Source organism: Salvelinus sp. IW2-2015, linkage group LG4q.1:29 (genome assembly GCF_002910315.2).
Source record: "Salvelinus sp. IW2-2015 linkage group LG4q.1:29, ASM291031v2, whole genome shotgun sequence".
NCBI lineage: Eukaryota > Metazoa > Chordata > Actinopteri > Salmoniformes > Salmonidae > Salvelinus > Salvelinus sp. IW2-2015.
The window spans coordinates 21,540,858-21,555,066 of record NC_036842.1 but is presented as its reverse complement, the minus strand read 5'-3'; the positions used below and the strand labels follow the sequence as shown (position 1 = coordinate 21,555,066).

The window sequence follows — 14,209 nt, the reverse complement described above, 5'->3', positions numbered from 1 at the left end:
ATAGACATGATCAATTACAAATCTTAGAATCAGCAATTAAAGACAATAAGAATGCACTGGATTCTCCACTTACATTGAATGAACTACAGGACAAAATACAAACTCTCCAACTCAGAAAGGCCTGTGGTGTTGATGGAATCCTAAATTAAATGATAACATACAGTGCCTTCAGAAAGTATTCACACCCCTTGACTTTTTCCACATTTTGTTGTTACAGACAGAATTTTAAATTGATTGAATTGAGATTTTGTGTCACTTGCATACACATAATATACCCCATAATGTCAAAGTGGAATTATGTTTTTAGACATTTAAAAAAATACTGAAAAGCTGAAATGTCTTGTGTCAATACGTATTCAACACCTTTGTTATGGTAAGCCTAAATAAGTTCAGGAGTGAAAATGTGGTTAACAAGTCAAATAATAAGTTGCATAGACTCACTCTGTGTGCAATAATAGTGTTTAACATGATTAATCACCAGACGAAGCTATGACAACGGTTTTTATTCACGTCTGAACTGTAGGCTATGTAATTTTGGTGCTTAAATGTGTAAATAACTATTTGTAGTCGTGTATGTTATATCAAATATTTACCAGCAGGTGGCGCTTTCGTGTTGGCTCTGGCAGCTTGAGCGCGCCTAGGACAGACGACCAAACATCCCCCACCATCCTCCGCAGTCCACACTAAAAAAAGCAGCTGCCTGCCAGAGATTTTTAGAATCTCTGTGCAAGACAGAAAAAGCTATGTGTCTTGCTACAAGTTGCAACCTGTTCTCAACATTACATATGTCGAATATGGCCACGTTTAAATTGTGTTTTTTTTAAAGCCATGAACGTTTTTGGTTGTCGTCTACCAAATGCAAGTATTCCCGTCTTCAGCCGAGACGAGCGTTTCGCCTTTGAAGAAAACAACAGCGATTTACAACTTGCTGATACGGTGAGTGGTTTGCATAGATATTAAAACCAGGGTTAGGTAGTATGCAGTATTTTGTTGTTCAAAGACGTTTATTCAATCTAGTCTACTGCATATGCCCACTTTCAGTTAATTTGTGTGTGTATGGGGAGGTTTAATTGAAATATTTTAAAGATTTAAAGTCACTTTGTATATTTTAAAGTCTAAAACACATGACTGTCCTCATATAAAATTAAGAATATGATGTTTGTTGATATCTTCTTCAACAATCTGTCTAAATGACAATGCTTCCTCAAATGTGTATGTATTAATGAAATAAGATATGCCATCTTAAACATACTAAAATGTCAATACGAATACGTATACATTTAAACACTGGTAATCAAATATACACTTTGGATTGAAATAATTACTTTTCTACTGAAAGGTCTTCTCCCCCTTTGAACAGATTTTACCATCTCCTTTAGTGTAGCTCAGTGGCAATTTTAGCATGTAAATCTTGGTGAGTCAACAACAACAACAAAAAACTGGGGTGCATGCCAGCAAAGCCACTACACAACACTAAACAATACATTAATTGCACTATAACGGTGACAAACGGTGCCCACAAACTGTTAGGGACTACATACGAAACAGTTAATTCAGCCTCTTACTGGCTGACTTGCTTAAACAAATGTGGTTTCTACTGAAAATTGAGATGTACAAACTATGGCATAAGAGGACAACGAGCGGATAAGAGGCAATCCGTAATTTCGATTAAGACATTAATGAGCGAGCTAGGACAGATGTAATCAATATAACTATTTTTCATCACTTTTGAAATGTACAGCAACAGAATTCAGAACATGGGCCGTTCTTACAGTGTTCTCCCTGTACACCAAGTCAGAACCGTAGGATAAATAAATGGGGCATATGAAGCAGACAATGAAAACGCTTACAATATTCGATGATTACATTTCTCAAAAACAAGTTATAGGCTACATGTGCACCACCAAGTCAGAACAGTAGGTGAAATTAAGAGGTGAAAATAGACCAAATTATTAGGGTGAAGCACATGTGCTACTAACAGCTTACTACACAACATACACTTAGTATTACTTTCTTAGCTACAGTATGCATATCTCCCTGGCATATTACATCATTTATGCAGCAGCATACAACACATTTTTGGACTCACCTTGTTGTGCTGTGCTCACTTGAACAGGTAGGTGGCGCGTGTCAGTCCTCCGTGGGCAAATTTTGTCATCAAACTTGTCATCAAAGTCTGGCACTCTCTGGATTTATGGTGCTTTCAAGACAACTGGGAACTCGAAGAAAAAAACTTGAATCATGATGGCGTCAGTGATCTTCAGGTCATAGCTCTAGAAAGAGGCCCAAGTTCCGAATTTACAATTCCGAGTTGGTGAAAGTTCAAAACGTATTTTCCCAATTGTAGCTTGTTTTTCCCGAGTTCCCAGTTGTCTTGAACTAACTAAAGTCAGATTTTGCAGTTCCGAGCACAAATCATGCTTCATTGACAGCATGTCCAATGTTGGATGTTTATCATTTTAACTTCTTACCATCCCACCTGGCCAACATCCGGTGAAATTGCAGAGCGCGAAATTCAAACTACAGAATTATAAATATTTAACTTTCATAAAATCACAAGTGTAATACATAAAAATAAAGCTTAACGTCTTGTTAAAACCAGCCGCTGTGTCAGATTTCAAAAAGGCTTTACGGCGAAAGCACACCATGCGATTATCTGAGGAAAGCGCCCCGCATACAAGACCATGAAAAACATATTTCAACCAGGCAGGTGCGACACGAAAGTCAGAAATAGTGATATAATAAATGCCTTACCTTTGATGATCTTCTTCTGTTGGCACTCCAAAAGGTCCCAGTTACATCACAAATGGTCATTTTGTTCGATAATGTCCTTCTTTATATCCATAAAAACTCAGTTTAGCTGGCGCGCTTCAGTCAGTAATCCACCTAGTTTCCCTCCATCAAAATGCATACAAAATTAATCCCAAACGTTACTAATAGACTATTCCAAACAAGTCAAACATAATTTATAATCAAACCCTAGGTACCCTAATACACAAATAAAGGATACAATTTAAGACGGAGAATCGTTATTGTCTTTACCGGAGAAAAATACCAAAGAATGCGCTCCCATTCATGCGCTTGGAAACACTACATGCAAAATGGGAGCCACCTCATTTTTCCAAAAACCTGCCTGAAACTCTTTCTAAAGACTGTTGACATCGAGTTGAAGCCCTAGGAACTGCAATCTGGGAGGACTTCGCCTTATAATAAAAGTGACAGCCATTGAAAATAGTGGTAGGCTGAATTGTTTTGGGGGGGGATGGTGTGTCCTCTGGGTTTCACCTGCCATATCAGTTCTGTTATACTCACAGACATTATTTTAACAGAAGCTTTAGAGTGTTTTCTATCCAAATCTACAAATTGTATGCATATCCTAGCTTCTGGGCCTGAGTAACAGGCAGTTTACTTTGGGCACGCTTTTCATCCTGACGTGAAAATACTGCACCCTACCCAAGAGAGGTTAAACTAGGAAAAGAGACCCTTAATCTTAGATTTGGGACCACACAGCCACTCCACTGAATAGCAGGCTAATGATTGCTTTGCAATGCTTGCAGTTAGCCTATGATTCCTTCCAAACCACATTGTTGAATTTGCGATTTCCAACTTAATGTGTAATGTTTATGTCCAATGGCTGATGAGCACCGATACGCTTTATCTATAATTTCTATTCAATATTTCTCTTCATATGACAAGGATTCAAAAGGATTTGCCAGTAGATTGTTGACCTGATTCATGATGATGACTGCTAGCTAAGATTTTGAAAGTATGATGTTGACATGATCAATCCAATCAAAGCTACTGTACATATAATGTGATTTGACGTCCTTTTATCTGTGGCTAATGATCTTGAGCCTTCTTGGATGGGCACTTCTAATATAACTCTATGGCAGTACCCAAGAAACTTTAATTTTCTAGCTCTACCCTTAGACTTGGCGGTGATGTAGCGTCCCCATGAGTGACAGAACACTGAGCCAATCATGGCACAACACTCCGTATTTTCTGCTGGCTTGCCCCACCACAGATTTGTGCACCAATATTGCATTTTAAAAGCATGTTATATTAAATGAAGTGCCCTTTAATATAGAGCACATGGAGAATTAAATAAATCTTTAATATGAAGAAAGACTTGCAAAAGGCTAGAAATGTTTTAACAGTTTTTTTTTGTGAAGCTTTCATTAAATTACCCCTCCCTATTGCACACAACAAGCTTCCATTCTCCTTGTCACAAGGGGATTCATTGTTGATTTAAAATGAAATCATCAACCCTGTTATGGTCAACCATGTTACTTTATTTGGCGCTTAATAGGTACTTAACTATAGTAATTTTTTCTATTTAACCTCTTGAGATGGGAAAGTGTGTTTTTTATGAAGTTGAACATGTGCTCTTATGACAGAATGCTATAATTGGGTGAAATCAAACTTTAGTTTTTTTTACCAAGCTACACTTTTCAAAAGCACTGAATTGGTGGAACGACCCGCCTATATTTTTCATAGAGAGGGGAAAATAACTGGAATGGTGCCAGGATGTAGGAGGGATTGATTTCATAAACGCTGGACACAACTCAGCCCAGAGTTGTTGACTGCAGAATGAATGTCATGTTCAGCAGTAGACTGTTGACTTTGTCAGGTTTCATAATGTGGCCGAACAGTCCAACTAAATACCCCCCAGGAAAACCAGGAATAATGAACAAAGTGGACCTCATTTTTTATAATTTTGTTTGAATTATTGTGTAATTTGTATAACTTAAACACTTGTATAAGAGATACTCCTCTGTTTATTTTTCACACTTACTATCAGGCGGAATGCACAAGAAAAATTTGACGCCCCACCCTTTTTTATTTTTCACAACTCATTTACGGTATATATAGTGGGAGAGCAGTTCGTTGATTCTCACAAACTTGGTATTACTCTTGGTACATTTTTTAACAGACAAAGACAATTTTTTTTTTATTTTGTAATGGATGAAATACCATCTCAAATTGTTTATGTTAAATTATTATTTAAAAAATATATATATATTCCACCTTTATTTAACCAGGTAGGCTAGTTGGGAACAAGTTCTCATTTACAACTGCGACCTGGCCAAGATAAAGCAAAGCAGTGTGACACAGACAACAACACAGTTACACATGGAATAAACTATAAACAAGCCAATAACACAATAAACAAGTCAATGACACAGTAGAAAAAAAGAAAGTCTATATACAGTGTGTGCAAAAGGCATGAGGAGGTAGGCAATAAATAGGCCATAGTAGCGAAGAATTACAGTTTAGAAGATTAACACTGGAGTGTTAAATGAGCAGATGATGATGTGCAAGTAGAGATACTGGTGTGCAAAAGAGCAGAAAAGTAAATAAAAACAGTATGGGGATGAGGTAGGTAGATTGGGTGAGCTATTTACAGATGGACTATGTACAGCTGCAGCGATTGGTTAGCTGCTCAGATAGCTGATGTTTAAAGTTGGTGAGGGAAATAAAAGTCTCCAGCTTCAGCGATTTTTGCAATTCGTTCCAGTCACTGGCAGCAGAGAACTGGAAGGAAAGGCGGCCAAATGAGGTGTTGGTTTTGGGGATGATCAGTGAGATATACCTGCTGGAACGTGTGCTACGGGTGTGTGTTGTTATCGTGACCAGTGAACTGAGATAAGGCGGAGCTTTACCTAGCATAGACTTATAGATGACCTAGAGCCAGTGGTTCTGGCGACGAATATGCATCGAGGGCCAGCCGACTAGAGCATACAGGTCGCAGTGGTGGGTGGTATAAGGTGATTTGGTAACAAAACGGATGGCACTGTGATAGACTGCATCCAGTTTGCTGAGTAGAGTATTGGAAGCTATTTTGTAGATGACATCGACGAAGTCGAGGATCGGCAGGATAGTCAGTTTTACTAGGGTAAGTTTGGCGGCGTGAGTGAAGGAGGCTTTGTTGCGAAATAGAAAGCCGATTCTAGATTTGATTTTGGATTGAAGATGTTTAATATGAGTCTGGAAGGAGAGTTTACAGTCTAGCCAGACACCTAGGTATTTATAGGTATTTATAATAATCTTAACTGTTCAGATTTAATGATTTTTACACATTTTCCATGACCATGCACAAGAAAATCTCATTACCGTAACACTTGTAAAGTAAAAAAATATATATAGCAATGCGAAAATGTTGCTCCTTTGTTTTAATTGCCTAAAATACAGGAGAGTTATTACAACAATATTGAATAAAAAAAAGATGACATTTTGATTTTAAGTATATTTTGATTTTAATAAGTAATCTCGGCCTCCCTGGTGGCGCAGTGGTCTAAGGCACTGCATCGCAGTGCTAGCTGTGCCACCAGAAACTCTGGGTTTGAGCTCAGGCTCTGTCGCAGCCGGCCGCGACCGGGAGGTCCATGGGGCGACGCACATTTGGCCCAGCGTCATCCGGGTTAGGGAGGGCTTGGCAGGCAGGGATATCCTTGTCTCATCGTGCACTAGTGACTCCGGTGGCGGGCCGGGCGCAGTGCATGCTGACCAGGTCGCCAGGTGTACGGGGTTTCCTCTGACACATTGGTGCGGCTGGCTTCCGGGTTGGATGTGCGTTGTGTCAAGAAGCAGTGCGGTTAGGCTGGGTTGTGTTTCGGTGGATGCATGGCTCTCGACCTTCGCCTCTCCCGAGTCTGTACGGGAGTTGCAGCGATGAGACAAGACTGTAACTACTACCAATTTGGATACCACGAAAATTGGGGAGAAAAAAGGGGGTTACATTATTTTATTTTTATCTCATTACTGTAATGTGTGGCATGTTCATAACCTGGATTTTGTTTTTTATATGGGTCAAAGACGAGGCGTGTAAACTTGGTGTCCGAAGGCCATTCATTTAACATAAAAAGATAAATATGTATAAATATAATCTTAAATCACTCAACTCTTACCCTTCTTTTGACCCAGAAATATGTGTGTTGCAAACTATTATATTAAGGGAGTTATTGAGCTCTAAAGTGTCAAAAATATCTTTCAGTGTAACTTTCCAGGTTAAAAGTCTAATGAAAAAAGTGATTTTAAAATGTAGAAATTCATCTTAAAAATATAAATGAACACCCATGGCATAATTGTGTTAGTGTTTGCAACAATATATAAAATAAGGGGTGACATACTGTATCTAAAAAATATTTAAAAACTTTAATAACTTTTGTCTGGACTTTTGCGCTTCATCAATGTCATTCAGTATAACAAAGGTAAAAAGCTATTTTAAAGCATATCACATGATGGTAATCATGTGACAGTGTGTGACATCACAAAGAAGACCCATTGAAGACCCTCTAGCAATGTGATGAGGTGAGTAAATCTCTGAAATATTTGATGATTTCACCTTTTCACCATCTAGTAACCTTTGTGACAAAAACGCATGTCCTTCAGTACAACACGGAAAATATACTTTTAATGTTATTATTTTATAAAAAGCTATATATTAAATATGAAAAGTAAGGATAATCTTTATAGGTCAAGGTCATTACTTTATATAGGTGGCCAAGGAACTGCCTGTTAAATATGTTTATGTATGAAATCCGTCCTTCAGTATCATGCTTTTGTTCTTCAGCACAACAAAAGTTTCATGGTATACCACAATGTCACCCGTTATGCTGAATGACAGTAGCTTTGTTATCCCATGTTTTCACTAGTTTCACTAGTTACAACATTTAGTCATGCAATTCATATTTACTTGTATGAATACGGAATATTATAATTTAAAATAATTTTATGGCATTTTAAGGTATTTCAAGGCATATTATCTTTATACTGTATATTAAGTCGTTGTCTAATAAGAAGAGGGCTGCACAGCACAGACAAAAGATTAATGCAGATCCAATTGCTAGGGAGGAAAGACTAGCCAGAAAAAAATCAAGGTATTGCAGAATAGGATAATAGGATATAAAGCTGGGTGGATAATACTTAACATTAAGTTGCACTATTACACTGTAGTTAATGTTTAATTACACTGCAGTTAAGGTACAACTGATGGATTATATTATTTAATATAATATTACACACGCACACACAATTATGGATAAAAATTGAATTATGAATTATATTAGTTAATAGCTGCTTCACATTTGGGGCACTATATGAAAAATGGAGACTGTACAAGTTTGATTTGAAGTAGTTTGATGGGCATTTTATGTAGCTATTTTGTGTAGGTATCTTGAAATTGCATTTGTGTACCTGCATTAAATAGACATTTACCAGTTACAGTGTAACAATGTATAATTACAACATTAACTATCATGTAATAATCGTGTAATAATGCAACTTAATGCAACGTAAAGGGTTGCTGCAGGCTCAAATTATAGTAAAGGGATTATTATTAACATTAGAAATGAAATAGTAACAAAACATGTTTGGGAGAGAAAAGGAGAGGGAGTTGAAATTAACTCTTAAACTTTGATTAAGTGTTTTCATTGTATAGCCTACTATTAATAGACTACTAATAACATTTAATGGCTGTGAATCCTATTCTGTGCCAGTGTCATAACGATGACATTTTAGTTTTTTAGCTATCAGAGATGAAAGAAGGATGTCAAACCTGATCATCCACCGATCCATACAATAACACAATCTGATGCCGAAAAAAGAGGGGGAAATGGAGATTAAATCAGAGGAGGCCCTGTGAAAAAAATCTACTAAATGAACGTGGTGATGAACTTAACTCCAGTATCCACTGAAGGAAACTCATTATTGTTATTGCTGAAGGAATCACATTTAATCAATATTTGTGGCCCTTAGTGATATGTGTCATTCAGGGTACAGTATAACACCAGTATTTTATATTAAAATACAATATCTTTGTTTTGTTGACTCAGAGAGACAAAAATAAATCTCAAAGGAAGAAGTGAAAGATATTTTCATAGATTTTAGAATTGTTTTCAGTGTAAGGCAGGAAGTTTTTGTAAAAAACCTTCAACAAATTTTGAGTTGTACCCGTGACACATCAAATATGTATTATTCAAAATAAAATAATGTCATTTTTTTCTGGGTAGTTATATTTCTGCCAGTCTAAGCATGAATATATAACCTTGTGATTATGATAAATGGGCATAAAATTACATTAAAAAAAACACTTAGTGTTATACTGAATGACATTTTACTAGGGCACATTCATACGAATCACAATAAAAATGAATTATTGGCTTTATTCTTGAATATAACTAATATAAGGGCATAGGTAACACTCCAATGAACATAAAAAAGCTTTCTAGGGAAATGTAATTGCTGTTTTATTTCTTTTCTACTTGGAAAACCTTATATGTCTTTGACCCATATAAGTTTTAAACTATTATTAATATAAAAAAGTACATGAATATAAACAGCACATTACACATTTTATGCAAAGCTCAAATATTTAGTTTTCTGTCATATTATTCTAGGAATATTTTATCATTGATGATGCATTTCGGTCATCTACCATGTTATGGTAGATGACAGACCACATTACGGTAATGAGCAAATGAGCAAACAGGACTTCATCAAGAGCAAAAACTATCATTTTGAATCATGTTAACCATCTGAAGCATTAAGAACAACAAATGAATCATTAACTTCCCACCACTGCCCAGCTCCAGCACATCCCATTCCCCCTCCCAGTACTTCATGTTTTTTGTGTTCTTTAGGAGTTAAGTCTGCCACAGACTTAAGAAGTCAAACCAAATTTGATTTGTCACATGCGCCGAACACAACAAGTGTAGACCTTACTGTGAAATGCTTACTTACAAGCCCTTAACCAACAGTGTAGTTCAAGAAGAGTTATGAAAATATTTTTTTAAATAAAAAGTAACACAATAACATAACAATAACGAGGATATATACAGGGTGTACCGGTACCGAGTCAGTGTGCGGGGGTACAGGCTAGTTGAGGTAATTTGTACATGTAGGTAGGGGTGAAGTGACTATGCATAGATAATAAACAGCGAGTAGCAGCAGTGTACAAAACAAATGGAGGGGGTGGAGGGGGGGTCAATGTAGTAGTCTGGTGGCCATTTGATTAATTGTTCAGTGGTCTTATGGCTTGGGGGAAGAAGCTGTTAAGGAGCCTTTTGGTCCTAGACTTGGCGCTCCGGTACTGCTTGCCGTGTAGTAGCAGAAAAAACAGTCTATGACTTGGGTGACTGGAGTCTCTGACAATTTTATGGGCTATCCTCTGACACTGCCTATTATATAGGTCCTGAATAACAGGAAGCTTGGCCCCAGTGATGTCCATTTCACTTTCATTTTTGGTACCTGGAAATATGGAAATGAATTAAATTACATTTCATGATAGCCACTCTCTTTTTTTATGAACAGTCCCTTCTTATTCCTCTTGTGTAATTACATAAACTCCATTAGTTTGCAATGCAATAACATGATTACAGTGTTACTAGTGTAAGCTAACTACAGTGTTACAGCCAGTGATAATCACTATTGCTAATCGCTAACTAGCTAACTGGCTAACTAAATGCCATTTAGCTAAATGCACTACCTAGGGCAAAGCAAACGTTAGCTCTAATATTCTATTTCTATGATTCAAACAGTTCACCTAAATGTTTTGATCTCTATCTAAAGTCAAATCAAGGTCTTTAGTTGAAAAATCACGATTAGATTTTTTGCCTATATCGTGCAGCCTGGTAACTTTACCAGTATATGCAAACATTTGATGGCACAGAAATACATAAAAATGTATATTTTCTTCAGGAGATGTGCTTCAAAAGTAAGTAGGTAGAATATACACTGCTCAAAAAAAATAAAGGGAACACTTAAACAACACAATGTAACTCCAAGTCAATCACACTTCTGTGAAAMCAAACTGTCCACTTAGGAAGCAACACTGATTGACAATAAATTTCACATGCTGTTGTGCAAATGGAATAGACAAAAGTTGGAAATTATAGGCAAGGTAGGCAAAGACACCCCGCATAAGGGAGTGGTTTCTGCGATGTGGTGACAACGAGACCCACTAATGCAGTTTCCTATGCTTCTGGCTGATGTTTTGGTAGCTTTTGAATGCTGGCGGTCTTTTCACTGCTTTAAGTTTTTTTGGGGTTTAAGCAAAATTGAGGAAACGGAGTCCTACAACCGCAGCACAAGTGGTCTCAGGTAGTGCAGCTGCTATTCCATGGATGGCACCTCAACTGCGAGCTGGTGGCAAGAAGGTTTGCTGTGGTCTGTCAGCGTAGTGTCGCACGAGCATGGCAAGCGCTCCAGCGGAGAGAGAGGCAGGACAGCAGGAGAACGTGGAGGAGGCCATAGGAGGGCAACAAGACCCAGCAGCAGGACCGCTACTACACCTTGGTGCAAGGGAGGAGCAGGTGGATGCACTGCCAGAGCCCTGCAAAATGCCTCTCAGCGAGGCACAAATGTGCATTTGTCTGCTCAAAACGGTCAGAAACGACTCCATGAGGGTGGGTATGAGGGCCGCGACGTCACATAGGTGGGGGTTGCTGGCTTACAGCCCAACACCGTGGCAGGACGTTTTGCATTTGCCAAATGAGAACACCAAGATTGGCAATTCGCACTGGGCCCTTGGCTCTTCACAGATGAAAGCAGGTTCACACTGGAGACTCGTGAACAGACGTGACAGAGTCTGGGACGGCCGTGGAAGAACGGTCTGGCCTGGCCTGCAACATCCTCCAGAATGACCGTTTTGGCGTGGGTCAGTCATGGTGGTGGTGTGATTTCTTTGGGTGGCCGCACAGCCCTCCATGTGCTCTCGCCAGACAGGTAGCCTGACTGCCACTTTAGGTACCGAGATGAGATGCCTCAGACCGCCTTGGAGACCAATATGCCTTGGTGCGGTTTGGCCCCCTGGGGTCCCCCCCCTCCCTAATGTTCAAGGACAATGCTAGACCTCATGGGCTGGAGTGTGCCAGCAGTTGCCTGCTAAGAGGCAAGGATTGAATGCTAGGGACTGGCCCGCCGGTTCCCCTAGGACCTGAATGCAATTGAGCCACATCTGGGATCAATGTCCTCGCCTCTGCATCCACCATCGGGCAACGTTGCAGCAAACCACACCTGTCCAGGAGTTGGCGGATGCCTTTAGTCCAGGTCTGGGTGGAGACCCTCAGGAGACCATCCGCCACCTCATCAGGACATGCCCAGGCGTTGTAGGGAGGTTGCCATAACAGGGACGTGGGAGGCCACGACACACTATGACTCATTTTGACTTGTTTTAAGGACATTACATCAAAGTTGGATCAGCCTGTAGTGTGGTTTTCCACTTTAATTTTGAGTGTTACTCCAAATCCAGACCTCCATGGGTTGATAAATTTGATTTCCATTGATCATTTTTGTGTGATTTTGTTGTCAGCACATTCAACTATGTAAAGAAAAAAGTATTTAATAAGAATATTTCATTCATTCAGATCTAGGATGTGTTATTTTAGTGTTCCCTTAATTTTTTTGAGCAGTGTATTTGAGATTCTTCAAAGTAGCCAACCTTTGCCTTGATGACAGCTTTGCACACTCTTGGCATTCTCTCAACCAGATTCATGAGGAATGCTTTTACAACCGTCTTGAAGGAGTTCCCACATATGCTGAGCACTTGTTGGTCTCCTTCTTGGTCAAATAGCCCTTACACAACCTGGAGGTGTGTTTTTTTGGTCATTTTGGCCCCATCACACCTCCTCCTCCATGCTTCACGGTGGGAACCACACATGCGGAGATCATCCGTTCACCACGATTTGTCTCGCAAAGACACGGCGGTTGGAAACAAAATTTGGACTCCACAGACCAAAGGACAGATTTACGCCATTGCTGGTGTTTCTTGGCCCAAGCAAGTCTCTCTTTCTTATTGGTGTCCGTTTGTAGTGGTTTCTTTGCAACAATTCGACAATGAAGGACTGATTCACGCAGTCTCCTCTGAACAGTTGATGTTGAGATGTGTCTGTTACTAGAACTCTGTGAAGCATTTATTTGGGCTATAATCTGAGGTGCAGTTAACTCTAATGAACTTATGCTGCTGAGGTAACTCTGGTTCTTCCTTTCCTGTGGCGGTCCCCATGAGAGCCAGTTTCATCATAGCGCTTGATGGTTTTTGCAGCTGCACTTGAAGAAACTTTAAAGTTCTTGACATTTTCCGGATTGACTGACCTTCATGTCTGAAAGTAATGAGGGACTGTCATTTCTCTTTGCTTATTTGTGCTGTTCTTGCCATAATATGGACTTGGTCTTTTACCAAATAGGGCTATCTTCTGTATACCACCCCTACCTTGTACACAACTGATTTGCTCAAACGCATTAAGAAGGAAAGAAATTCCAAGGCACACCTGTTAATTGAAATGCATTCCAAGTGACTACCTCATGAAGCTGGTGAGAGAATGCCAAAAGTGTGCACATCTGTCTTCAAGGCAAAGGGTGGCTACTTTGAAAAATCTCAAATATAAAATATATTTTGATTTGTTTAACACTTTTTTGGTTACTACATGATTCCATATGTGTTATTTCATAGTTTTGATGTCTTCACTCGTATTCTACTATGTAAAACATCGTAAAAATGAAGAAAAACCCTTGAATAAGTAAGTGTCCAAACTTTTGACTGGTATTGTATATATAATTTGATATCTGATTAATCTCTTTTTATTACCTTTTTGTAGTTAATAAATCCAATTTGAAAAGTGATAACTAAAGTATCCTTAACTAGCATTGAAAAAGTGAATCATTCTATAATTAAACATCTCTCCCTAATTTCCAGACTGGACTTATATAAGGGTATGGGAGTACAGATACGTTTAGGGGGTAGCACACCCTACTTAATGGCAACAGGTCAGTTTTAGGGTTATGGTTCAGTGGAGTTGACACAGTGAAATAACTCATATAACTCAATAACTCTCCTGTCATGTTTTTCTAGGGTCGAACATCATGGCAACCTCCCACATTCTCTTCATCTGCCTCCTCCTCATCCTTCCAGTTTTATCGCAGGAGCCGCCCACCTCTAGACAAGGTACCTTTTGATCAATGATGAACCAGACCAAACTAGAAGGGCTTTCCTTTCACAGGACTATCAATACTGACCTAACATATTCCTAGAAGTCAAGTACTTCCTTTGCATGTAGAATTCCTACTAAGGACAGTATAGTATGTACACTATGTAGTGCAGGATGATATACTGTATGACACTATGGGTACACGTTATGGGTACATACCAAGGGGTATCATCACACTATGGGTACACACCAGGAGGTATCATCACACTATGGGTACACGTTAT

The 14,209-nt window shown here is 38.9% G+C and overlaps 1 protein-coding gene across 2 annotated transcripts in view; it reads left to right on the top strand.

The window, feature by feature from the left end:
- Nucleotides 1-649: 649 nt before the first annotated feature.
- The window catches only part of ghrb (growth hormone receptor b), a 29,792-nt gene continuing 16,232 nt past the window's right edge, over nt 650-14,209 (top strand). Inside the window, exons 1-3 of one of the 2 annotated variants that reach the window (XM_023984085.2) lie at nt 650-936; nt 13,451-13,517; nt 13,850-13,942. In XM_023984085.2, coding sequence (XP_023839853.1) covers nt 13,861-13,942 — 82 coding nt within the window. In that variant the 5' untranslated portion in view covers nt 650-936; nt 13,451-13,517; nt 13,850-13,860. The remainder of the gene's footprint in view (nt 937-13,450; nt 13,518-13,849; nt 13,943-14,209) is intronic. The other variant, XM_023984084.2, reaches the window with a different exon arrangement.